The sequence below is a fragment of the Sciurus vulgaris genome, assembly GCF_902686455.1.
Source record: "Sciurus vulgaris genome assembly, chromosome: 14".
NCBI lineage: Eukaryota > Metazoa > Chordata > Mammalia > Rodentia > Sciuridae > Sciurus > Sciurus vulgaris.
The window spans coordinates 43,120,849-43,148,644 of NC_136475.1; the positions used below are offsets into that span (position 1 = coordinate 43,120,849).

General features: G+C 42.0%; 1 protein-coding gene across 1 annotated transcript; it reads left to right on the top strand.

The window, feature by feature from the left end:
• SLC1A4 (solute carrier family 1 member 4) lies at positions 1-27,796 on the top strand. The gene is made up of 8 exons (XM_079109713.1): positions 1-821; positions 12,854-12,896; positions 14,844-14,906; positions 18,263-18,429; positions 20,743-20,976; positions 21,358-21,552; positions 22,416-22,550; positions 24,892-27,796. The coding sequence occupies exons 1-8, from the start codon at positions 295-297 to the stop codon at positions 25,124-25,126; spliced, it is 1,599 nt and encodes a 532-aa protein (XP_078965839.1). The 5' UTR covers positions 1-294; the 3' UTR covers positions 25,127-27,796.

Sequence of the window (27,796 nt, forward strand, 5' to 3'; positions counted from 1 at the left end):
CTGCTTCCTCCAGCTCTGCTCCCGCGTTGCATCATCTCCAGCCCGCGGCTGCTGTGAAAAGGCTGGGCGCGGCGCGGTCCGCTCTGTTCCCAACTGCAGCTCGCAACCCACGCCTCTGTTTGCCCTTTCCGCACCTGCTCCACCGCCCGGACAGAAGACCCTGGGGCCGCCTCTCAGACTTTGCCGGGTGTAACTGGCAGACTCCGCTAGCTCCGCCCGATCCATTCATTGGGAGCCTGTCTTTTCAGAGCCCAAGTCCCCTGCCTCCTCCAGCTTGGAACACCTGGCAGCGCCATGGAGAAAAGCAGTGAGACCAACGGCTACCTCGACGGCGCCCAGGCAGGGCCTGCAGTGGGGTCTGGCGCGCCAGGGACCGCGGGGGGACGCGCGCGGCGCTGCGCTGACTTCCTGCGGCGACACGCGCTGGTGTTGCTGACCGTGTCAGGGGTGGTGGCTGGCGCCGGCCTGGGTGCTGCGCTGCGCGAGTTAAAGCTAAATCGCACACAGATCACCTACTTGGCCTTCCCCGGAGAGATGCTGCTCCGCATGCTGCGCATGATCATCCTGCCGCTTGTGGTCTGCAGCCTGGTGTCGGGCGCTGCTTCTCTCGACGCCAGCTCCCTCGGGCGTCTGGGTGGCATAGCTGTTGCCTACTTTGGCCTCACAACGCTTAGTGCATCGGCGCTTGCTGTCGCTTTGGCGTTCATCATCAAGCCAGGATCCGGTGCGCAGACTCTTCAGTCCAGCGACCTGGGATTGGAGGAGTCGGGGCCTCCTCCGGTCCCCAAAGAGACGGTGGACTCTTTCCTTGACCTGGTCAGGTAATGCAGCCCATCTCGCCAAAGGCGAAGTGGGTTTCTCCATCCAGATGGTACACGTACACATATGTCCTAGTTTAATTCTTAATTGGCCTATGGTGGCCTATAAATTTTATTTTAATGTCCAAATAGCGTCTGGAGTCTGCATGCTCACTCACCACTTCTTTGCAAAACAGCTGGAGTCCACCGGCCAATATCAATGAGAAGGGATGCATTTTTAATCAAGAACGAGTGTTACCGTTAGATGAGTGTGTGTGTGTGTGTGTGTGTGTGTGTGTGTGTGTGTGTGTGTGTGTTAGGGAACAGTATGCCATTCCACCTATACTTAACTCCTTACACTCAGTCTGCCCTCAACTGGTTAAAAAATGTTTCCACCACGACCAGAATCTTCACCTCATTTTGTACCCATGGTGCTCAAAACCTTCTGGGAGCACTGGTTAAAGTTTGCCTATTGGGCTCTCCTGCTTGCAGTTTAGGGCCTTCTCTGATTAAGCCCTTGGGCTGTGAAGGAAGCTGGCAGTTTTCTGAAGAGTTGTCGGTGGACTCTAGCATAACAGGGCTGAGGAGCTGTGTGGGGTCCTTGTCTAGAAGCGTGCCTCCCTGAGAACTTGGGACAAATTGCTCTCTACTCCAGTTAGGACCACTGAAGAGTATAGTGAATTTCAAAGGACATTTTTGTGAGAAGGTGTGTGTTCCAGAGGGTTGGAACAAAGATGCATCTTCACTTAACTTTGCTTCCTTTGGGTGGCTCACAGAAGTTACATTCCATCCCTTGAGATGTTGTTTCCAAAGCCTCACCTCTGGTTTCTCCAATAATCCAAAGTTCACAGATGGGGAAACAACAGCAGACAAGCATTTACTGATCTAACCAGGTTTGGTTGAGTGAGGTGTTCAACTGGGGACCTCCAGATTTCTGCTAATTTTAGATTCTAAGGTTTGATCTTGAGTCATTGAGGCAAAGCTCCTCATTGCTGAGACTAAAAAGCAGCAAACTCTGGGCAAAGTGACTTGTTTTTCTGCCATTTCTATTTCTCTGTCTGGAAAATGTGATGACTGTCTGCTACTTAAGAAAGAAATTGTTCATCTAAAGCATTAATTACAACCAAAAATCCAGGACATTTCTACAGGGAAAAGAAAAAAAAAAAAAAAAATGATGAGGAGAAGCAGAAGTCTTGCCAAAAGGTCAAGTAGGGGTGGCCTATAGGAACTTTGATGAAATCACAGCCTTTTTTTTCTGTTGCAGCTTGATATTTGGAGTCTTTAGAGATTTTTTAAAGTTCGAGGACTAACTTTCAGGTGCTGAAAAAAGTCTGCTAACATGGAGAGCACCTTTGCCTTATTGCCTTCAGGTGTCAGTCAGCTCTTGCAGGGAGGAGTTCACGGATTCTTTTTTGCAGGGATCTGTGATCCAAGGAGAAAGTATGAGGTTCAGCTCTGCCGGGCTGGTCTCTTTCCAAAAGATAAATGGTGGCCATAAAATGGTGACAAGGGCTAAGATAGGGGAGGACACCTCATTCTCACCAGCCCCAGAAAGGACTTCTTGTTTCCTGGACATGGTTTTAGATCTAAGCCCCTGTAGCTCCTGCTTCTGAAGGAAGGTAACCCAGTATCATAGCTTAGCAGTCAGTATAGGTTCCACTTCTCAATGACTTGGGCCACACCTGCCTGGGAGGGCTAAGAGAGGCTTTGTCCTGGCTTGTTAGAATAAGCAGTGTTTTATTGTGCTTCCAAAGGCCAACTTCATTTAATCCAGCAGCTCATGGATAAAGGGAGGGCAGGTGATATGATCCTGTTTTACAGCTGAGGAAGCTGAGATGGAGATGAAGCAATTTGTTCACAATCATGGAGTGGTTTATCAAAAAATGGATTAGAACTGTGGCTCTCCTGTCCTATAGTTTGGGGCTCTGTATTTATCCTGCTCTCTCTTCCCCCAAGTCAACATGTTATAGTAATGATGTCACACTTGTAGTTTAATGTCACTGTTCCAGAAATAGTTGCTTTGGGCCATAAAAGGAACCAGGTCAGCTATGACTGGACCAGGTCAAAACCTCACTTCCTCTAACCAGGATTCAAGGCTGAACCCCTTAAATGAAGGAAAATATGCAAATCCCTGCTCAGTTTTGGTTTCATACTGAGTGTCTCCTGTGAGGAAACTGAGGCCTGAGCAACCTTAGAAATGCTTCCTGGGTCTAGAGATTCCCTGAGTCAATTTTTAAAATTTGCTTCCTTCAACAAACATCATGGATGCCAATTGGATATGCCTTTGGACTTGTTCTTCAACAGAGAGAGTCAGGACCCAGCCCTTTCTGCCTGTGGGCAGGTGAATGAAACAAGACAGTTAGGGAATACCTCATTTTTACTCCAGACCCTTGCCTGACAACCGTCCAGAATTCAAACACCTGGAAGACTAGAAAAATTCCCTGGTGAGTTGGCACAGTTGCCACCAAGGTCTTGCACTCCAGTTCATGGCCTTTCCTGATGGTGAAGTACCCAGAACTCCCAAGGGGTCTGTCATGATTTCTAACTTATCTTGTAAAGATGAAACTACCAGTCAGAGAAAGCCAATAGATGTTAATTTGTGCACACGTGTGTATGTGTGCGCATGCATGTTTCACCATATTTTTGTTTAATTTTGATTTCTATTTCTGATCTATAGATAACCTATAAACAAGAAAACTATAGAGTTTTGAGGGGCTTTAGGGTTTTGTTTTGTTTTTTGAGAGTGATATCAATCTATTTAAACAAATAATAACACAATACACGCACATAAATTGTAGAAGGACAACCAAGTCTGGAGCATCAGGTGTGGGATCAGAAACTGTACATTGCAACGGACAGTCCTTCATTGTCTAGTGACCAGGAGACTGACTGCACAGTTTTTACAAAGTGGAATCGTGACAGTACCTACCTTACCAGGACTGTTTTGAGAATTATAAATGAGTTACATCTGTAAAGCTCTTAGAACAGGCTGGCCCAGTATCTCCTTGTTCTTCCTATATGTGGATCAATAGATGACTGAAGGCTTTCCAGCTTCAGAAGTAAAGTTTTATGGAAAATTGTAAACTCCTGTTTGGGCTACATAATGTGGACCCAGGAGCTGGATGTATAATATGAATTGAATGAGCAAATCTTATACACTTTTCATTAATGAATGAATTGATATAAGAATGAACTTTTTTGGTAATTTGGAGGTGGTGCAGAGAACAAAAGATTTGAAGTCAGACAGGCATAGTTGAGAATCTTGCCTCAATCTTGTGCAGTGAGCACATAGGCAAATGCTCAAACCTTTCTGAGGGATGATCATCATACTTAACTAAATATTTTTCATGGGTGCATTCTAATTGTGGGATTCATTATTCCATATTCATACATAATCTGATCAATCTTTTTTTTTTTTTTTTTTTTTTTTTTGGTACCAGGGAGTGAACTCAGGAGCACTCAACCACTAAGCCATATCCCCTGCCCTATTTTGTATTTTCTTTAGAGACAGGATCTCACTAAGTTGCTTAGCACCTCACTGTTGCTGAGGCTGGCTTTGAACTTGCAATCCTCCTGCCTCAGCCTCCCAAGCTGGTGCCATTACCTTCCTTTCCCTGCCCTTCCTCCCCCATCAGCTTGCTCTACTCTACTGATCTCCCTTTTATTATTATTTTCAATTAGTACATTATAATTATATTAAAAGACAGTGTGATTCATGAGTTAACTGTGATTTCCCACACAATGGATTTGAATGACAAAGTAGAATGAGAAGTTAGAGTGAGGAGGCTGGTGCTAGAAGCGCTGAGAAGTGATGGCAGGTAGCAACTGGCAGGTAGGAAAATTACAATTTCCTCCTGAGCAGCCCAGAGCTCCACTGCCTGGGAATGGGGAACAGTACAGGACTTCCAAAATTGTGTGTGTGACCCAAGTGATTGACTTGTGACTTCTCATCCAAAATAACATGGTTTGGGCACCAAAGAGACAAATAGATTGTCAGGATACTAGTCATTGTAGAACTTCTTGATCCCCAACAATGCTTATTGGTTTTGAGGCATGTCTATAACTTCTCCATTCCTTGGTTTCCTTATCTTTATAGGAGGAATTGTGATAGTACCTACCTCATAGGATTGTATTGAGAGTTAAATGAGTTATGTCTATAAAGTCTTACAACAGGGCTGGCCTAATATCTGCTTGCACTTGCAATGGATCAATACAACAGAGAGGTTGGGTTTTTCCAGTTCACATGGTCTAATCAGGTTGGCCCTTTTTCTATAATCTGAGATAAATGGAAAGAAAAAAACTGTTTAGGGGAGTTCAAGATAACTCGAAGCTAAGTAGTCTTTATGGAGAACCATGTGGCATCTAGAAGAGAATCCAGCAGTGACTATGTTCTGGTCTAATAGGATCACACTATGGGAAATTTGCAGGATGAAGAAAAGTAAAACTAAATACTGAAGAGCCATTCTGAAATGGGGCAAATCCTCACAGATCCTCACTGACCTTCCAATTTCTTTTTCCTCTGTCTTACATGTGCATGGTCTCCAGAATCAACCTCAGTTTTCAGTTTTTTGTTTTTTGGGGTTTTTTTTGTTTGTTTGTTTGTTTGGTTTTTTTCCTTTCACAAGGATGGAACCCAGGACTTTGCGCATGCTAGGCAGGTGCTCTGACACTGAGTCACATCTCCAGCCTGACCTCAGTTTTCTTGAACTATAAATTGAAGGGATTGAGACAACTGGCTTCAAACATGCCTTTGGGCTCTAAAGTTTGTAATTTTCAAAAAGAGAACCAGAGGCTTAACTGCAAAGGAGACAGGTAGTGACAGGACCTGGGCCAGGGCTCCTGTCTACACCAGCAGCCAGAAGAAAGGCCCTGGGCCACTGTTGTGCAGTCACATAGCAAGAGTGCATGGTAGAATTTTTTTTTTGTCACCTAGTTTTCTAAGTTTTTTCTGCTTGGTACTTATTTTCTTAATAGTGGACAATACTTCGGCCTTTCCCTTCACAGAGAGTCAGGATGGACTTACTTGCCTTCCCAAGGATTGGCACAGATATTTACAATGCCTCTCAAACTGCCAAGAAAACATTTCTCAAGTAGGTGCAGAGAAACCTATTGGAGACTGGAATCAATATTAGCTAGGAGCTGGGTGGGGTGGCACACACCTATAATCTCAACATAGGGGGAGGCTGAGACAGAAGGATTACAAATTCAGAGCCAGCCTCAGCAACTTATCAAGGCCCTAAGCAACTCAGTGAGACCCTGTCTCAAAATAAAATACAAAAAGGGCTGGGGATGTAGCTCAGTGGTTGAGTTCCCCTGGGTTCAACCCCTGGCACGAAAAAAAAAAAAAAAAAAAAAAAAAAAAATATATATATATATATATATATATATATATATATATATATCACACACACACACACACACACACACACACAATAGGAATTACACAGACAAAGGAGTGAATTGTGAATAAGTTCTTTGAAGTATTGCCCCCACAGGTTGCTTTAACTATGCCTGTGACTCTTTTTCTATAGGCAGAATGAAACAAATTAACAGAGATTTCTTAGCCTAACTGAATCCTGAGGGGAAAAAATAGAAGTTCATAATTTAAAAGGAAAAGAAAAACAGGTTTTAACTTGACCATTTCTTCTGTCACACAGGAGGATAACTGAACAAAAATGAAAAGAACATCCAAGGAGGTGATCTAGGTCATGAGTAAGAGCAGCGCTAAAGCCAGCCACCTGCAACCTGGGTTTAAATCCCAGACAAGCCATTTAGTCTCTAATGCCTCAGTTTCCTTCTCTATAAAATGAGGCTAATAGTAATCCCTACTCCTTAGAATTTCTTGGAGGATTATATGAGTTAATACTTGAGTGTCTTGCTGGTATTCTAATGTATCCCAGCCTCTGGGGTCAGTTGAGGGCTACTTGATACAGAGAGTGAATGCTATTCTTAACCATGTTCCCCCAAAAGTACCCCCAGGAGTTCAGTCCTAGCTTTTCTGGCTAGGATGTAAAAGTAGATATAGACCTGAAAGAGAAGATAGATTGACAATACACACATAAACACACACACACACCCATCATCAGAGCATAAACCCACTATCCCAGCCTCCCCTTGGCTTCCAGACTGGTAGAGGGTACCAAGATCTGAAAGGGGAAAATCCTCTTAACTGGCTCTGAAATAATAAACACAATGGCTAATAAATAATTACCAAATATACATACCATGCCATATCCTGTTCTGGAGTCTTTGAAATTTGTATAGATCAAGTAAAGAATTTTTGAACTTAAACAAAGGAAATACTTCTGGAACAAAAATATATACCTAAGCAAAAGTTAACTGTTTTGCATTCTTCTCATGTAGAACAGGAAAACACATACCACTCTTGACAATAGGATCAGAAGACCACACAGCACCAGCTATATAAAGAGGGAACACTTTTGAAGTTTTTCACACTGAGCTGCATGAACCCATATAGCACCCCAACAGCAGCTCTGCATTTGCTAATTTGGCCTCACCTCACACCTGTTTTCCTGTTGGTTTTAAGTAATGTATCCCAGAGCTGGGGTTGTGGCTCAGTGGTAGAGCACTTGCCTAGCATGTGTGAGGCAGTGGGTTCGATTCTCAGCACCGTATATATATAAATGAATAAAGTAAACAACTTAAAAAAAAAAAAGTTATGTATCCCAAGATTCATACAGCACTGAAAAGTTGTCCATTCATTATAACTTGAATCACTGGTTTTAGTGGCTTAGTAATAATATCTTGGCATTTACACACAATTTTTCACTTTGACCCACAGTAAAAAATACATTTTACATTGAGGTATCCACATACATACATCCCCCCACCATCACATACAGCAGCTGAAACAGGTTCCACCAAACAATATTTTCATAGTGATAGTTTCCATCCTGTCTAATGAGTTTCATATTTATAAAACATTAGCCAGACTCAGTGGGCACTCCTGTAATCTCAGCGGCTCAAGAGGCTGAGGCAAGAGGATCACTAGTTCAAAACCAGCCTCAGCAACTTAGAGAGGCCCTCAGCAACTCAGTGAGACACTGTCTCTAAATAAAATGTAAAAAAGAGCTAGGAATGTGGCACCCCTGGGTTTAATCCCCAGTACCAAAATAAAATAAAATAATGGTTAAAACCAATAAATTGATTTTGTGATCTACTCATGCTTGAGAAACCTTAGTCTAACACATATATGGTATTATGTAATTCAAGTAAATCCCTCAGGATCAAACAACAGAAAGAGGAAGTATTTGCCAACTTGAAGAAGACAAAGATCTCCAGGGTTGGAAATCCTTTAATGCCTAGGAACAGGGAGCCATGTACAGAGCGAAACCTAGGAAGATAATTCGTTCCTAACCTCCAGGCTCCAGATCTCCTACACATCTGTGCTGTCCCACAGGACAGACACTAGGCATGCAAAGCTATTTAAACTTAATTAGTTTAAATGTAAATAAAATTAATTCCGTTCCTCAGTAGCACTGGCCCCATTGGAAGAGCTCAGTAGCCACATGTATGGCACAAATACAGACTTTTCCATTGGCAGTGCTGGTCTAGATGGAGCATGATGGAAGATGGATCAACTTCATGACTCCAGGCTTGGGTGGTCTCCATGTGCTAAATGAGTGATCACCTCCAGAATTGCTTCCAGCTTTATGTCTATAATTTTGAAAGTTCATAAAGTTAGTTTTTGTGTGAATGTGAGCTGTTGGGAGGAGTCCCTAGAAACAGCTCTGAGGAACAGAACTGTTTGGCTGGTGAACAGCTAATCATTGTGTACAGGAACGTTCCAGGGAAGGAAGAGCCAGAGATCACAGTCACATCTGTGTTGGAATGATGAGGCTAAGAAGGAGTCAGAGGATGTGCTTTCCTCCTGCAGCCTCAGCTCCTATCTGGCAGAAGGAAACTATTGGTGCTCCTTGTCTGTGACAACCGGGGACCAAATGAATGGAATATGTTTTTTTTTGTGAGTGTTTCAGCTTTGGCTCACTGCTCCCAGGCAAGTCCTTCCTAGGAATTGATATTTGAAAACAGTTCAACTCTCTAATTGAGTGCCTGTATTTTGAGGTTGTAGAATCTCCTTCTCAGTTATCACTGTCTTCACTTTTTAAGCAAATTTGAGGTATGATTTGTATACAGTGAAAGGCACCCATATGCGGTACAGTGAGTTTTGAGAAATAGTCAACTCATGTAACCATACCACAATCAAGACACTGAATGCACTAGGTGTGGAAGCCCACGCCTATAACTGTAGTAACTCAGGAAGCTGAGACAGGAGAATCACAAGTTTGAGGTCACCCTGGGCAACTTAGTGAGACCCTGTCTCCAAAAAAAAAAAAAAGGACTATTGATGTAGCTCAGTGGTGCAGCATCCCTGCTGAATTCAATCCCTAGTAGCACGTGCTCACACACACATTGCCCTCACTCATCACTCTTCTCAGAAATCTCCATTCTCCCCTGGCCTTGAGTTGCTGATGGGCTTTTTATGACTGTCAGTTTGGTTTTCTTTTTCTAGAGTTTCATATCAGTGGAATCATTCAGTACGTGCTTTTCTTTGGCACAATGCTGCAGCAATTATCCATGTTGTTGTACATATCAGTAGTTGGTTCCTTTTTATTGCCAAGTGGTATTCCATTGTATGAATTTATCATAGTCTGTTTATCCATTCATCTGTGATGGACACTTGGGTTTGGGGCTCATAAGAATAGTACTATTATGTGTATGCACCATTTGTGCAGACATTTATTTTCATTTCTCTTGGGTAAATATTCCAGGAGTAGAATTTCTGGGTCATATGGTAAGTATATGTTTAACTTTATCAGGAACTGCTAAAATGCATTGTATTCTTCTTAGGGACTTAATTGTTTTTGGCAGAAGCTGTTGTTTCACCTGAAGCATTGCCTCTGTTTCCATTGGATTTTGTCTTGGTCTGAAAACAAGTTCTGGGTTAGGGTGCATGATAAAAAGATCAGGCAGGACAGAAAAGGATTTTAAAAAATAGTGTTGTGCTTTTTGGAAGAGAGTGCATTTCCAGGTTGTGAGAAAGATTGTGCTTGCATCAATTGAGGAAACAGCTCAATCCCTGAAAGATGTGAGGAATTTGCAGGGGAAATTGTTCTCCTTGGAAAGATGGAGGTTTTTGAACTTGGCTGTTTCCTTAATTTACCTGTCCTCACAGAAAGAGAATCCTGTGGCCAGCTCAGTCTGGAAACTACTGAGAGTTGTTAAGTGATGGATATAGAATAAGAAAATCTTGGCATGAGGCACTTTCTGTTTCTGACCAGAGGAGCAAACAAAAATGAGAAACCAAACCTAGCCCACAAGATTGAAATAGGTAAGAGAGTTGTTTTATAATGGAAATAATAGGCAAATGTTGTTCTTCACCTATATACCAAAGACTAACCAATAAAAGTTGCTAGTCTCCCACCAACCCCATCTTTTTTAAAGTGAATATACAAATGATAAGAATCAAATTTATGATCACAATTTTGCGACCATTAATTCAGCCAAAGATCACCTTTTTTCAGCTTAAATGCAGGCATGTACTTGCTGGTCTTCTGTATGTTAAAAGCCAATTCAGGTTTCATAGACAAGTTTGGGAAACGCTGTGTTGCAACTGCTAAATGCTGGCCATCCTGTGAGAGGGCCCTGAATGGTCTTTTTCTTGTAGGGGAGGGTACTGGGGATTGAACTCAGGGGCACTTGACCACTGAGCCACATCGCCAGCCCTGTTTTATATTTTATTTAGAGACAGGGTCTCACTGAGTTGCTTAGCTCCTCGCTGTTGCTGAGGCTAGCTTTGAACTCACTATCTTTCTGCCTCAACCTCCTGAGCCACTGGGATTACAGACATGCACTACAGAACCTGGCTGGCCCTGAGTGTTCTAATGAAGTAGTTTTGCATCTCATGAACCTTGTCGGCTGGTGTATTAGTTTTATATTGCTACAAAACAAATTACTATAAATGTACCAGCTAAAAATCCCACGCATTTATTATCCTAGAGTATTTGTGGGTCAGGAATCTTGGCATTCTGCTTCAGAGTCTCTCACAAGGCTACAGTCATGGGTTGGACCAGGACTAACATCTCATCCAAAGGCTTGACTGAAGGATTCATTTCAGAGTTCACCTGGTAGTTGGCAGAATTCAGTTAGTTGAAGTTTGGGCTGGTTGCCTTGGTTCCTAGTTGGATTTTGGCTAGAGACCACCAGCAGTTTCTTGTCATGTGGGCTTTTCCAACAGCTGCTTGCTTTTCTCAATGTGTGCAATCCCAGAAGACAATCAGGAGACTAGGACAGCAAGATGGAAGCTACAGTTTTAAGTAATCAAATCATGGAAGGCACATGCATACTGTTGGTTAGAAGCAGGTCACAGACCCTACCCACACTCAAGGAGAGAGGTTTACTTAAAGGTGTGAATACCAGGAACCCAGCTTAGATTCTGCCTGCCATTGGGTCACAGCCAGACCTGTCTACCTCTGAAACCCTGTGCACCCCAGCAAACAATCCAATGACAGAAATAAGAATCAGTGGATAAATCTGACACAAATTGTAAAGGATGATCCTGAGTTTTTTGCTCTTCCAGACTTCTTATTCTTGCAGGAAATGGGTAGAACAAATGGACTATTGGCTGGAATATAATTTCTTGTATATCAAGATAAGCATCTTACTGAGCATGACCCAAAGGAGGCACTTAATAAAAACCGTTTATGTGAATAGACTTTGAATTCAAGTCTGTTGCTCTTCTTTTGTAACAAATGCTCTATAATAGCCTTCATCCTAAAGTAAAATCTAGAAACAGAATTTACCTAACCAAATAATTTTAAAACAACATAACGACTTAACTAATAGAACAGACAAAAGGGAAATAATTATGTTTAAAAAAATGTGTTTCAATATGTAGATTCTCCAAAACAAAGGGGTTGATTGTTCCTGGATGTGGAATCACTGCTAATGAGTTAGATATCAAGGCAGGTGGATACTTAATACTGAGGCATAGTATTAAGGACTCTGATCTATAATTTGCCATTAGTGGTATAATTTTCCAGGAAGATGAATAATTCTTGGAACTTCCTGAACAAAACAACAACAAAAAATCATCACCCCATAATTTCTACAGAAGTTGTATTTCTAGAAAATTCAGTGCATGTTCAAGGTGCAAACATAAAAAACAAAAAAGTAAACTCTTCCTTTGGAGCTAATCCAGGCTCACATAATTATAAATAAGGTTTTTGTCTACAGGTATCTTGTGCAGAACATTGGAAATGATAAGGACCTTGAGACAGTTATTGTACAGGACTGCACTGCATTTATCAGGATGAATGCCTGGGACCTGGCACTTCCCCAAACACACTGTCCCCCCCAGTTCTAGAAATGGCTGTCCCTTATCATAACAGCAAAAGACCCCTAGGATTTTGCTAGTGGGCAGCACCACTTGCCATTGCAAACCACTACAAAGTAATGCAGTTATCAAGACTTAGTTGGATTCAGTTAAACCTAAAGATCAAGAAGTGTTGTGTGCAGTCAGGCTGTGCCTGTGGCTCAGTGGTAGAGCACTTGCCTAGAGGTGGAGTGCTTAAGTATTGTGGTCAAGCAACTGAGGTGTTGGGGTGTCTAGATCAAGAGAGAACTGCTGGTGGTGGAAGGAGAGACAACAGTTATGTTTTTAGAAAAGGCCATCTCGATCTGTACATGGTGGCGCATGCCTGTAATCTCAGCAGCTCAAGAGGCTGAGGTGGAAGAGGATCAAAACTAGTCTCAGCAACTTAGCAAGTTCAAAACTAGTCTCAGCAACTTAGCAAGGCCCTAAGCAACTTAGTGAGACCCTGTCTCAAAATAAAAAATAAAAAGGGCTGGGAATGTGGCTTAGTGGTTAAGCACTCCTGGGTTTAATCCTAGTACCCCAAAACAAACAAACAAAAAAACAACCAAAAATAAAAGCAAATGCCCACCTCAAAACAGACACTTTGCACACTGAATCTTTTTTTTTTTTTTCACACTGAATGTTAAGAATACTAATGAAATGCTTTCATTTCCTACAGAAACCTGTTTCCTTCCAATCTTGTGGTTGCAGCATTCCGTACGGTAAGGTTTGATCCTTTGCCAAAAATATGAAACTTTGATAAAGGAGAAATATAAATCACAGCTCTAGAATTAGGTAAGGTAAGATCAGGGAGGGATTGTGTTTTTAACAAATCTTGGTAACATTGACCCAAGTTTTTATAGATGGGCACCCAGAATTAAAAAATAAAAACAAACAAAAAAATAAAGAACAACAACAAAAAAAGAACTTTCTACAATGTCCCAAAGACCCCAACATCCTTTATATCTAAAAAATATTCCCAAATCACATTTTGGGGATATCTTAAATATTATAAAACTTTTTAAAATACACCTTTTTTCTGATTGGAAAGGCAATATTGTACTCACTGCAAAAATACAAAAGTAAAATTTTTAAACGTGGAAGAAAACAAAAATCACCCATAGTCACTACCTAGAGATATCCATTAACATGTTTTTTCTTTGTGTGTACACATTGAAAATTTAGTATGCTATACCTATTGTTAGTAGGTATATATACCACACATATTGCTTCATAACCTGCTCCTTTTTTTAATTTTTTTTTTTTTTCCCAGTGCTGGGGATGGAACCCAGTGCCTCATACATGCTAGATAAGTGCTCTACCTCTGAGCTACCCTCCCAGCCCTGCTCTTTTAAACCTGTTCTTTTTAATACAGTACATGATCAGCATTTTCCCATATAGATAAGTATCTCTCTGCATAATGCTAATGGCTATAGAATATGCTGTGTTAGTTAAGAGTATAGCGCAGTTTTCCTCCATGTGTCCCTGTTGATGGACATTCAGGGTTGTTACTAGTTTTCCCCTGTTTTTAGCAAAGCATCAAAATACACTCCTATGGCTCTTCTTGACAGAGAAGGATTCTAAAGGTTAGATTAGGTGGTCTAATACAGTTGCTTTTTATTAGCAGAGATATTTCTGTTTCCACTTACAACCTCTCATTTTTGTTGTTTTGTTTTTTTAATCTGCATATAAGCACAGAAGCAACCTTGTGTATATATATATATATATATATATATATATATATATAGTAAGGTAGGAGAAAAAGATTTATGGAGCTTTCAGTGCCTGTTACAGAGTGAGTAGAGTGAGTTTTGTCTCCCTGCCACCCTTGACCATGAGATAACTGAACACCTCTACCTCTTTGAACCCTTGATAAAACAAAGCTGGGTGAATCCAGAACTCATCAGAGGCAGGCACAAGGCAGGTTGCCAGGTCTGTACTTCAAAATGGGCTCCTCTAGACAGTTCTGGAGCCAAGTATTCTTGGTAGGGGTAAGAAAGGCACGGGCTCTAACAGAGTCCACTCAGCAGCATGGACTGACATGGGGAGGTTCCTATGTGCACCATGCAGAGGATTGCAAGGTCAACCAACCTTAGAACCAACCCTTCAGAGATGTCTCACTTCTGAATTATGAGTCTCCTGAAGACTCAAACAGCAGACATCATCTTGCCTAAAGTTCCTTGCTTTGGAAAGCATAGGCTCAAGCTAGACTAGAAACAGATGCTAAAGAGCAGTCACACTCAAATAAGTTTTGTAATAAAGTAAGGCATAAATAAATTAGTGAAAATAAAATGACACATTTGAAAGTAAACTTTGACCTTACAAAAATAGTACCAAGATTCTTTAAATAACATGAAGTCTCAGCTGTTGGAAATATCAAACTATCAGCAGGAAATTGAGCACATCTTCTCCAAACCATTGCCTAAGGAACAGGAAGAAATTCTCCCTCTTTCCTAGGGTCCCTAAGTGACCCAGAGGCCTCTTGAAGGACATGCTACCTTGTTCTTAATGTAAATTCTGTGCGATTTTATCAGGCCAGCCAAGGGAAGCCTGCCCACAGTGCTCAGTGCAAGTCATGCTGGAGGAGTGAGAGGCCTAGCCATGGCCTGGGTTCCTCTGGGTGGGGCTCTGCCTGGGCACTAACCATGGGTTTTTCTTCTTCGTTATAGTATGCAACTGATTATAAAGTGGTGACTCACAACACCAGCTTTGGAAACGTGACCCATGAAAAGGTAAATCTCTCTACAAGATCACGTTCATAGAATATTCATAAAGCAAATAATGTTTCTTAATTAAGGAAGATTTGTGATGTGTCTTTTTCTCAGCAGGGTTGAAACTTTGGGATTTGAATGACTGGTTAAAGCTAATAAGTTAGGTTTACTTCTTTGGTTATTTATGAACATGGCCAAATGCCAGGACTTGTGGCACTAAATCCTTAGAGAATCTGTAAAGTATTTTATAACACCTATACTATTCTGAAATATAATTAAAAGGTGATTCAACCAATTCCTACACATAAAAACTTTTTTAAAAGTAATATAATATAAGGAAGAAATAAAAATGTATAATAAAGCAATCTATACTTCACCATGTAAATGCACAATTATAAGACATAATGAAGTTTTCAGATATTTTCATCTACTTGAATGTATTTGGTTTAAAATGTGAGACTGAGCTGGGCATGGTGGCAGATTCCTATAGTGCCAGCTATTCAGGAGGTTAAGGCAGGAGAATCTCTTGAGCCCATGAGTTCAGGGCAGCCTGGGCAACATATTGAGACCCCATCTCTCAAATAAATACATAAATAAAAGCAGTGAGACAGAACTCAACTAAACATTGTTGCAGTTTTTTTTTTTTTTTTCCTTTTTGTTCTTTTGCATAAGTGCTAATATTTCTTTGTATCCATGTATGGAATCCCCCTGAATGTGACAGCTACAACAGCAGGTTGACATTGTGTTGTACTGGTGACTTGGATATTAGCACGTTGGCTATTGGTGACATGACTTCTGAAATGAAAAACAACCCTAGAACAAAACAGTTTTCCTTGAGTTTTCATTGACTTGATATTCTTTGGGAGTCCAATGGATGTTAAAACTGTGCAGAAAAAAAAAAAAAAAGAAGCTATTTACATATACAATGGAGTTAGCTCTAGCTCAGATCCATAAGTAGGATTTTCCCAACTTCCCCTGTGTTTATGTTTGGTGGGATGCTCAGAAAATTGTGGGGTGTAGAAGAACCTGCACTTTGTTTAAAATATGTAAAATCCTTTCAGAACATTTATGATTCTTAAGATCCTTGTCTGCGGTTTCCTAGAAGAACAGCACAAATGACTATCAAAGTACCCCTCATAAAACTCCCCTGGTTCATAAATGTTGATTTAATCATCAGTCCTTAATTTAAAAGTCCAGAGAAGGTGGCTGTAGGTCCAGCTGGGTCCCTCTGCCAATCCCTGGTTGTCACAGCTGGGCTCACTGGGATGTGGGCTCTCTAGGTAAATGGCTTACCTCTGTATGCCACCTTCATGGCACAGAAACTTCTTTGACATGTCATTTGAGTCTTTTGGACAGCCTGGTGAGGTAGGGGTTAATAGTCCCACTACAAATTACTTGAAATGATTGTCTTCTGAGGTTGATCAAGACTATACAAAACCAAGTACAACCAGAAGAATGAGAAGTTATACTCCATTTATGTATGATGTGTCAAAATGCATTCTACTGTCATGTATAACTAATTAGAACAAATTTTTTAAATTTAAAGATAAATGAGAGCAATGTGGAGCGATGTGGTGCTGAGGATCAAACCCAGCACCCCACGCATGCAAGGCAAGTGCTCTACCACTGAGCCACAACCCCAGCCCATAAAACCAATTTTTGGTTAGCAGACGAGTTCTCTGATTGCATTGTGTTTTAGTCATCTTTTTTTGCTGCTGTGACCAAAGGACCTGACCAGAACAGCTGTTGAGGAGGAAAGTTTATTTGAAGGCTCGTGGTTTAAGAGGTCTTAGTTCACAGAAGGCTGTCTCCATTCCTCAGGGCTCAAGGCAAGGCTGAACATCATAGTGAAAGAGTGTGGCAGAGGGAAGCAGTTCAGGTTTCTTCTGAACCTTCTTGCATTGTGGGGGAACACCTCACATTCAAACCATAACACATTGATTCTTGATCTTCCGTTCCAGTTAAGATTTGGGACATGGACAAAAAATGTGAGTTGATAGCCCTGAGGTCACTACCAAGTGTTAGCCCCGCAGCTCATAAAATCCTGGTAGTGCTCACTTCTCTAGAGTTGGCCACCCATCACACAAAATCTATCAGTAGAGCAAGCACTATAATCCAGGTTTTCTTCCTCCACAGCTCTTTAACCTGTAGCCCTACAACTTTAATATACCAAGTCTCAGGAGAACATAGTGATATTCAGAAGTCTTACTGTCTATAGTAATACAATAACATTTGTAAGAAGAATACTGCCCAGATAAAATGAACCTAGAATGCTCTCCAACAAAATATCCCATTAAAAAAATTACAGTGGTAAATTCTTGTAGGCTTTCATTTGCCAAACACCATCTAAGTACTTTACATTTATTAATATACTGAATCTTCAACCTTATATGCTAGCTACTGTTATTGTCCCCATTTTATAGATGGGGCACTGAGGCACAGAGTTAACTAACTTACCTACACTCACAACCAGCAAGTGTAGTGTAAGTCAGGCTCCAAAGTTGATGTGCCATAATTATTAATACTACTGCTCCTCTATATGTCACATAGATGTGACATATATCACATATGTCACATATATCACATATGTGACATATATATCACATATGTCACATATATATCACATATATATCACATATGTGATATATGTCACATAGATGTGACATATATGTCACATATGTGACATATATCACATATCATATATCACATATGTCACATAGATGTGACTCTATATGTCACATAGATGTCACTCATACATTTATATTTTAGCATAAACAAAAGCACTTTATATGGTGATCATCATCCTATATTTCAGCTTTTCTATTAGTTTTGAAATGTTTTGTGATGAAAATTTGGAAGAATGCCAGGCATATTGGCACACACCTGCAATCCCAGCTACTTGGCAGGCTGAGGCAGGAGGTTGTAAGTTTGAGGCCAGCCTGGGCAAATTAGTGAGACCCTGTCTCAAAATAAAAAAAGCTGGGCAAGTGCTCAGTGGTAGAGTACTCGCTCAGTTCCACATAAAAAGAAAGAAAAAGGGTAAAGAAAATAAATAAAAGTAACCATCAAGGTGGTTATCCAACCCCTCCCCGAACATATCCAGTGACAGGGAGCTCATTGCTTTGTATTCTAACCTATGCTATATATATTTTAACTCTTCAGAGTTAAAGAGGTAAAATTACTTATTTACTTTCTGTATCCTCAAACACCATCTCCCCTTAAGTTTTCCTTATTTATGAAACCACTAAAGGTTAAAGAAAATAATGAGACTTTTATTACTTGGGACATAGTCTGGTGGAAATGCCAAGCATAATACACCCTAAATTCTCTCTCTTCTTTTGTGAACTTGAACTATTCTGTCTCCTCCTATCCTGCAGATTCCCATTGGCACTGAGATTGAAGGGATGAACATTTTGGGATTGGTCCTGTTTGCCCTGGTGTTAGGAGTTGCCCTAAAGAAACTAGGCTCTGAGGGAGAAGAGCTCATCCGTTTCTTCAACTCCTTCAATGAGGCAACAATGGTACTGGTGTCGTGGATTATGTGGTGAGTGTCACCCTGCCCACCTCCTCTTCTCTCATTTCCCCTGACGTCCAGAAAATAATCTGACTTTGCCATTCTTAGTTTTCCTGTAGGGCCACTTGGTTCAGGGCTCTTTTGTGGTGGATGGACCTCAGGCCAGTCTTGGTACAGGAAGGGATAAAGGTAGAGACAGCTTCTCCTCTTGTCCAGGACCTCAGGAAATTAGGTGCGCACCATGGTTACCAGTCACCCCTGCAAGCCCCCAATGACCCTTTGGTGGCTTTGTCTCTGTAATCTATTTAGAAGTTCCCACCATCAACCCATGCCATAAGGGCTGTCCACATCATTGTGTAGACCATTGAGTTTCATTAGTTTGCCATTGGTCACATAAAATATGCCTGATTTATCTCAAAAGGATATATTTCTAACTTCTAAGGGACCATTCACTATAGTATTTCACAACATGGATGATCAGTCCATCTTCACCCCAGGCATATGTAAAACTTGGATTGGGGTCTTTCTTTTCATAAGTTTTTTTTTTTTTTTTTTATACTTTCGTAAATTACTTTTTGTATAATACCAAAGGAAAAATGATTGTTTAGTAAGAAAGCAATAGATTGATTCATGGCTAAAAAAGTAAAAGTTTTACCAACTCCCTCCAAACAACTCAGAAATCACATCAAATCCAGTGCCCAGACCTCATAAATTAGCCAGGCTTGGTGGTGCATGCCTGTAATCCCAGCAACTTGGGAGGCAGAGGCAAAAGGATCACAGGATTGGGCCAGCCTCAGCTTTGCAACTCCACAAGGCCATAAGCAATTAAAGAGACCCTGTCTCAAAATAAAAAATAAAAAAGAGTGGGGATGTGGCTCTGGTACCAAAAAGAGAAAGAGAGAGAGAGACCTCATAAGCTTTTCCTGGCATTTCCCCCAAGCCAGACCTCTGTGGCTTTTAGCTTTTACCCGTTAGTCGTTAAGAACTTGTTTATCCTTTTGTGCACAATTTCCTTATTGTCAACACTTAAAAAATCCTAGAACTACTTCACAATCAGATGGCATTGGGTGATAGCCAGACTAATTTTCAGAGATGTCTGAAACAGAGAGGCCAACTCTAGAGCACCCTCAGTGTGTTTCTCTTGCTCCATCTGAAGATCTCAGAGTCTGCCTCTTCATATGAGAGAACTGGTATTTTCGAAAATGAAACTTTTCTTTCATTAGATGTCAACTTTCTTTTCTTGGCTTATTTTTTGAATCTAAAATCCTTCCAGTTTGGATGTAAAAAAAAAAAACCTATGCAAGAAAGTAATGTTCCCAGTTTAGAACATTTGTTATCAATCTGGAAACTCATTGAGTCATTCCTTCGATTTGATGTGCTGGATATGTAAGCAGGTATTTCATTGAAGGAGGTCTTGCAGGGTATGTAGCTACAGTGGGAGATCAGCTGCCCAGAAAACCCAAGTCACATAGAATTGGAGTTTCAAATGCCTCAGCTGGTTAAGGATCTCAACCACGCATGGGAGGGATCCACTCTAAAACCTCAGCCCTTGCCCATTTACCCTATATATTCACAGAAATAACTTCTAGATGGATCAAACACAAGGTCAGCAACCTTTGCAAGCCATACAGTCTCTATTTCAATAATCCAACTCTTTCACTGTAAGGTGAAAGAAGCCAAAAGTAATCAAATTATCAAATTCTTCCTGAATTTATTTTAAATTTTAAAAACTGACTTTTGTTCTTTGCAGCTCCCATAATTCATTCCTTCCCTTTCTGCCTTAAAAAAAAATCTTCATGTTCCAGGAGTGTTCCCAGAGTATCATTGTTAATGACTTTTTCCCACGGGATCATGTTTGCCAAACCACAAAGAATGTAAAATTTCACAGAAGTCCCACAGCTCTGGCTCAATTTTGTATCACAGCAATTCTGTGAAATAGATGTTAGTCTTCCGTGTTTCTGTGTTCTCAGAAGGAGCCCGAACAAAGCTGAAAGTCAAGTTCATAGTCCCAGGGGCTTTGATCTTGATTTCCTGGCTTTCCTACTTGGGAGCCCCTGTGGTTGGTAGTATCCATCTGTTAAGAACATATGTCTCCAAGGGAAAGAAGTCTGGGTTTTGGTACTGACTCCATTTCTTATGGTGAGTGAACAACTTTGTTTCACAGTCTCACAACCAGTAAAATGGACATAATCTACCCCCATCATTATCTGTTCTCAGGGTTATCCTAGAGCAAGATGAAGATGTACTGGTTCAAAGTTCCTGCATTCTGTATCAGAAAGGGCCATCATCTCTCAGTCCCTCCTTACCACCTTCCTGATAAGTACCCTGTGTTCTATCCCCTAGGTACGTACCTGTGGGCATTATGTTCCTGGTCGGAAGCAAGATTGTGGAAATGAAGGACATCATTGTGCTGGTGACCAGCCTTGGGAAATATATCTTTGCATCTATCTTAGGCCATGTTATTCATGGAGGAATTGTTCTGCCACTTGTTTATTTTGTTTTCACACGGAAAAACCCATTCAGATTCCTTCTGGGCCTCCTCACACCATTTGCAACAGCATTTGCTACCTGCTCCAGGTGAGTGGGATTGGAGGGCCTTGACTGCTGCAGTCATATCAGTATGGAACCAGGTGAGATCACGGATATAGATGCACAACCAGTTCTTTTTCTTCTTGTGCACATTTTGTACTATGAGGCAATATGTGGTTCTTGAGAAATTTGGAACAGGTGAATCCATGAAAATAATTTAACAGGTAAATGCAGAAGTAACTGGGAGTTAACAAAGCCTTGTGTTATGCCAGAAACTTTGAAACAATTCTGGGTTTTCCTTCTTATTTTAAGGAAGGAAAGTCAGAAACTTAAGCACTAATTGCTGTGTTCCAGGATCTGAGATGAGTAATATATTAACCTGGTCTGAAGGAACTATTCTCACAATTGGTTGGTTTTTGCCATTTTTAGCTCAGCAACGCTTCCTTCTATGATGAAGTGCATTGAAGAAAACAATGGTGTAGACAAAAGGATCAGCAGGTTTATTCTCCCCATCGGGGCCACTGTGAACATGGATGGAGCGGCCATCTTCCAGTGTGTGGCTGCAGTGTTCATTGCCCAGCTCAACAATGTGGACCTGAATGCAGGACAGATCTTCACAATTCTGTAAGCTCATTATTCTTTCCCTCATTTGGGGCCTGGATTAAAACTTGAGGGTTTTTTTTTTGTGTGTGTGTGATTTCCTTTGAAAAACTAGTTTACTGCAACTCAGCATCTCATTTGTGAAGTGTGTACAATTTGGATTCATTATAATCATCCTTCAATAATCTTGGGTGGTATTGGTTCCAGGGCCACTCCCCCACAATCCCCACAACCCCCTGCCAATCAGATCAAATAACCAAATTCCATCAAACTCAAGTCTCATATATAAAATGGCATAATATTTGCACCCAACCTATGCACATTTTCCCATAATTTTTTTTGGTACTGAATTGAACCCCAGGGGTGCTCTACCACTAAGCATCTACATCCCTTTTTATTGTTATTTTTTATTTTGAGACAGGATCTTGCTAAGTTGCTGAGGCTGGCCTCAAATTTATACTTCTACCTCAGCCTCCTGAGTTGTTGGGATTACAGGCATTCAGCAACATGCCTGGCTTCCCATCTACTTTAAATCATCTAGAATACTTACAATCCCTAATACAATGTAAGTATTGTTAGACTATGTAATTAATTGTTAGACTATAGAGTTTAGAGAATAATGACCAGGAAAAAAAGTCTACATGTTCAGTGAAGAAGAAAGTTTTAAAAATACATATTTTGATCCGTGGTTGGTTGAATCCAAGGATGCAGAACCTGTGCCTAAGGTAGCTGACTGTACTTGAAGAGAGTGGCTCATCTCTTCAGCCCCTCAGAATCCATGGTGGTGGTGTGGTTTTCAATTTCTACACTATGGCTGCCACATTCTGCATTTCTTTGTGCCCCCTGCTTATCTATGTTAATGGTGACCCTGCTCTGCCATCCCCTAGAGTGACTGCCACAGCATCCAGTGTTGGAGCAGCAGGTGTGCCAGCTGGAGGGGTCCTCACCATCGCCATTATCCTGGAGGCTATTGGGCTGCCAACTCATGACCTCTCTCTGATCCTAGCTGTGGACTGGATTGTGTAAGTAGTGAGTGCTAAGGACACCAAAACCAGAAAACTGTTGTTGAGTTTCCCAGGAGTTTGACTCTCCACTAGGCCTGGGGCATGCAAAGAAACTTAAAACACACCCCCTGCCTAATGAAGCATCCTACAGTTAAACTGGCAAGCCCAGATTCAGAGCTTGGAAAAGTTAAACAATATGAGATCCAATACCCATGATCATCCATGAATAACCATGAGACGCCAGTACTGAGAACATACTTGTAACATCCAGTAAAGTGAGGATCCAGGGTCAAGGCCCCCACCACAGGCCCCAGGGGCACAAGGGTCTATGGAGATTGTTGGCTGCAGATGAGTGATAAGTAGTTGAAATAGTGATCCTTCAGGAATCATTGTCCATCACCTGGAAATGTCTAAGGAGTGATTTCTGAGGAAAGAAGGTGAACCTGATAATGCAAGCAGCTGAGGTTCAGGCTCAGCAAAGGAGGAGTTAAACAAAGTGGTGATCCAGAGCTACTGCAAAAGCCAGAAGAGTTTCTGGATGTTGATTTCTTGAGTCTTGTGATACCTTTTGCAGGTATAATTAATATCTGCTATATAGGGAGGGTCTGTGAGGTGCTGATGTTGAGATAGGAGAGCACATACGCAAGGATGAACTAGGAAAAGTTAAACAATATGAGAGTCAAATGCCCAGGAACATACATGAGTGACCATGAGATGCCACTACTGAGAACTTGCTTATAGCATCCGGAAGCCCAGGCACTTGGATTCAAGTCCCAGTTTCACCACTTAGCAGTGTGTAATGGAAGCTCTCTGTGCTTTGGTCTGCTCCTCTGTAAAATGGGAATCATAACAGAAGCTTCACCACAAATGCAGTGAGGGTTACATTAATCAGCCATGCAAAACACACAAAACACTGGGCACGTGGGAAAGCTTTTGATAGATTCAGTGAAGACATTCCTGTCAAGCTAGTCACAAGTGAACACAGGTGTCTAGCACTGAACTCTCAGATCTACCCATGGTGGTTGGGTGGTTGGAATCAGTTTTTCCAACTTAATGTCCTCAGAGAAATGAGAGTAAAATGTCCTATAGACTCCTGTTGTCCAGATCCTCCATAAAAGAAACCCCATCCCTAAGCTGGCAACTTGGATAGGACCAGAGTCTTATCAGAGATCCATCTCTTTCCTCATGCAGATGTCTCTGGTGCAAGGAGAAAGGGCATCAAGAGGGACTTGGCCAGGGGGGAAATAGGGCCCACACCAACTGAGCCACCAAGACCTGCGGTCACCTGAGACTTGTGGTCACCCGAACCCTCCAGCCACCCATGCCCTCTGATCCTGCACCCATGGTTTTTGTCCTCTAGTATCCTTTGGGAAGATCATGTTTTTTCCCCTCTCTTCAAAATGGGCCCAGTACCTTCTTTGAGCTTCCAGGACAGCGGGGATAGATATTGGGCTCATCTGTGGTAAATAAGCTTTTAGAAAGGACGGTGTTGTTGTTCTGTGAAAGGGTGTTTGCCAACAGCCATGGAATGCATGCGAGGGTCCCCATTAGTAAAGCTAGGCCAAAATGAGAACAGCTCAATGTGACGCTGAGGGGAAAAAGAGTTGAATACAAAGCCATAGCTACTCTCTTCTCCCAGCTTTATACAATTTATATGATGGTGTCTATTACATCTAAAAGACATTTATAGAAAGATGTCTGGAAGGAACTAGATCACATTGTTACTCCTGACTCATTCAGAGTTCTGGAATATGTGTAACTTGTTTGCTTCTCTTTTTTTTATTCCTTCTTTTTTTTTTTTTTTTTTTGGCACTGGGTATTGAACCTAGAGGTACTTAACCACTGAGCTCCATCCCTAGCCCATTTCATTTTTAATTTTGAGATAGGGTCTCATAAAGTTTCTTAGAGCCTTGCTGAGTTGCTGAGGTTGTGATCCTCAGAACCTCAGAATTTGTGATCCTCCTGCCTCAGCCTCCCGGATCACTGAGATTACAGGTGTGCATACCACGCCCATCCCCTGGTCCTTATTTTTATTTTGAGACAGGGTCTTGCCACATTGCTGAGGCTGGCCTCAAATTTGTGATCTTCTTACTCCAGCCTCCTAGATTTCTGGGATTACAGACATATGTCATCATGCCCAGCTTACTTCTCTTTTTTCCAGGTTTTCTTCAGTGAGGGTCTATTACTTTTATAGGAATAAAGATCATTCAAAGAAAATCAATTTAAAACAAGACCCTTAGTAGCTGCCCTCATCATTACTTCCCCAGGACTGTCCAGCCTGCCTGTGACAAGGCCAGCTCCCTGCTAACTCTCAGTGGTGGTACTGGATGTGATGCTTGCCCTTTGCTTTTTCCACCAGGGACCGGACCACCACTGTGGTGAATGTGGAAGGAGATGCCCTGGGTGCGGGCATCCTTCACCACCTGAATCAGAAGGCGATGAAGAGAGGGGAGCAGGAATTAAGCGAGGTGAAAGTGGAAGCCATCCCCAACTCCAAGTCTGAGGAAGAGACGTCACCTTTGGTGACACACCAGAATCCTGCAGGACCTGTAGCCAGTGCCCCAGAACTGGAATCCAAGGAGTCGGTGCTGTGAGGGACCTGGGTCATGGGCTGGCCTGCCAGGGCCAGCACCCAGCCCTGCTCCCAGCCTGTTTGATACAGGCACAGCCCTCATGGACTTTTAATTTCCCAAGCAATGCTTTGGCCCAGTCACTGGTTAGAGGAATTACCTCAGCACAGGCATTGGGCTCCCCAGCAAGAACTGGTTCCCATGGACCAGGACACTGATATTTGGCACCAGAGCTCTGTTTGGAAACACCCACTCAAGCTCAGGCTTGGGAAGATCATGGGCTCTCCGGAGCCTCTGGGTAAAGCCTGGAAAAATGCAGATTTATTTTTCATTGTCCCTGGTCAGCCGTCATCAGATGCTCTCTGAACAAACCAAGGGTCTTTTTGGTCACCTCTCACATTGCCTCATGGACAGTAATAATTGGAGAAATTCCCAAATTCTTAGACTTGGCTGGAATTTGCTGAGCCGTGACTTGGGTGTTTCAAGAGTTTGTATTCCATCTAGGTGTGGGTGGCTTCTAGAGGACCCAAGGCATTGCCCAGTTGTCAAGTTAGAAATACTCCAGGTCAGGGCTGGGAATGTAGCTCAGTGATACAGTGCTTGCCTAACCTGCATAAGACCCTGGGTTCAATTCCCAGTACCTCAGAAAAGACAAATACTCCAGGTGGTGTTAGCACTGCTGGGGTCTCTGGTCAGTAGCACTAAGGAACTCATTTAATTTCTAAGGTCAAAGAAAGGTAAGGGAATGCAGCCTGGGGGGTAGATGCAGGGACACTAATGAGAACAGGGCAAACACATTTGTCCTGTTCCCATCTCAGACCTGAAGTCCCTTTCTGCTTCAGAGACCTGAGCCTCTGACAGTCCAACCACTCTGACTGGACAATGGGCTACAGGGACCTCTTTCTCTGGAGAGGTGAGATGTGGTCATCATATTCACAATCCATGTTGGTTTATTAATCTAATGATAATCTAACTAGACCCTCCCTAAAATACTGCACAACTGAAGAAACAAAACTATAAAAACAACCCCCACACAAATAAATCCTTGTACTAATTGGGGTAGGGTGCCTCGACTCCCTGGTCCCCAAACTTTGACTGATTTCCACAGATTTGGACTGCTTTCCTGCTGGTGTATCAAAGTTTGAAATTACCAGCAAAATTGTCCATGTTCCTCTTGTTATCATGCCCAAGTTTTAGTCCAGGGAAGAGATCTCTTAGAAGAGAGTATGCTACTGGTAGGTGGGAAGACCCAAGTCTGCTCCTTCACTGTAGCTGATGGTGTGTTCACAGTGTGACCTATGACAAGTCCTGGGGCCTCACTTTACCCCATTTATAAAATGGGGCTAATATCACCTGCCTCTTACCTACCTCAGAGGTATCTGGTGAGGCAGATGAAATCCATGAAAACGACCATTTCTCCATTTCTGGTTTTTGGAGAGCAAATGCTAGCCCATATGCACTTCTTTACCTAAGTGACAACTTTCTTCCGTGAAGGCCACCTTCTGGTGGAGACAGTTCAGCTCTGTGCCCTAGAACCTATATCCTGCCACCTGTTTTCTGTGTAGTTATTTGCTGACATCAAAGCCTCTCCTGATATCCTTCAGGCTGTGAGGAATTTGTTCCCCACCTCCCACCACATTTCTGGGTGCCTGACTTCTCTGTGACCCCCAGGCCCAGGCACTGGTTTGTCCACCCCCCTCCCATATATATCAGGCCATTAAAAGTCCACAAATGCTCAGTCTCATTCACTATTGGCTTTCCTGTTTGTGTCACCCAGGTCTTACAGGTAAACACCTTTATGATGCGTCTGCCATTACCATGAGAAAGGCAGATGGACCGAGATAAGCACCCCTCCATTTTAAAATAGGGGTTCTGTGCCTGAGTGGAAAGGGTGGGGAAAGCTATGGGGTGCAGAGATGACCTGGTCAGCAGGAAGGTCAGCTCTCTTGAAACAGCTAAACCACTCCAGTGTCCTATGAAGCCAGGAATGACCAGGAACTGAGCAGAGGTGCCCCAAAACTTCTAGCCTGTGGCTAGAGCTTGTTGCCAATGCCTTCTGTTTTCAAAGGGTCAGGAACACTTGTTGGATTCCACACAGTAAATTAACATCTACTACCTTTCAGGTTTCAGTAAACCTTTTTTTATTCCATGTATAAATGTGCATGTGTATGTATACTAGTATGTATATATACACTCTGTGTGTGTGTGTGTGTGTGTGTGTGTGTGTGTGTGTGTGTATTAGTTTTAGCTCCAATCCAAAGTGGTTTGAGTTTGGAAAGAGAACTAACCTACAGGTAGATATCTTTGGCTTCCTGGTTTTCCATTTCTAAAGATGAACCTTACAAATCGCAGAGATTAGAGCTGGACAATGAGGCCCATTGGTTGTACACTCATGTCCCAACAGTAAGGACAGTTCTGGAGAAGTCTGCTTCCATGTGACATGTGGATGACCCTCCCCTTGGAGGTTGGATGAGAACAAAGAAGGTGCCGTGTCTCCTGTTTTTCAGTCCACAGAGGAGTCAGTGATCTGGAGTAACCTACCAGAGAAAATCCCACTGCACCCTGTCTGAAGTGTCTCCCCTGCCACTGTCTTTCTAACATGTCATAAATACTGTTTATCTCTGTTTTGTACATGTGACACTTGCCTTAAAAGTAGCACAGTCCTCAAAAATGAATACAGTATTTCTACTGGCA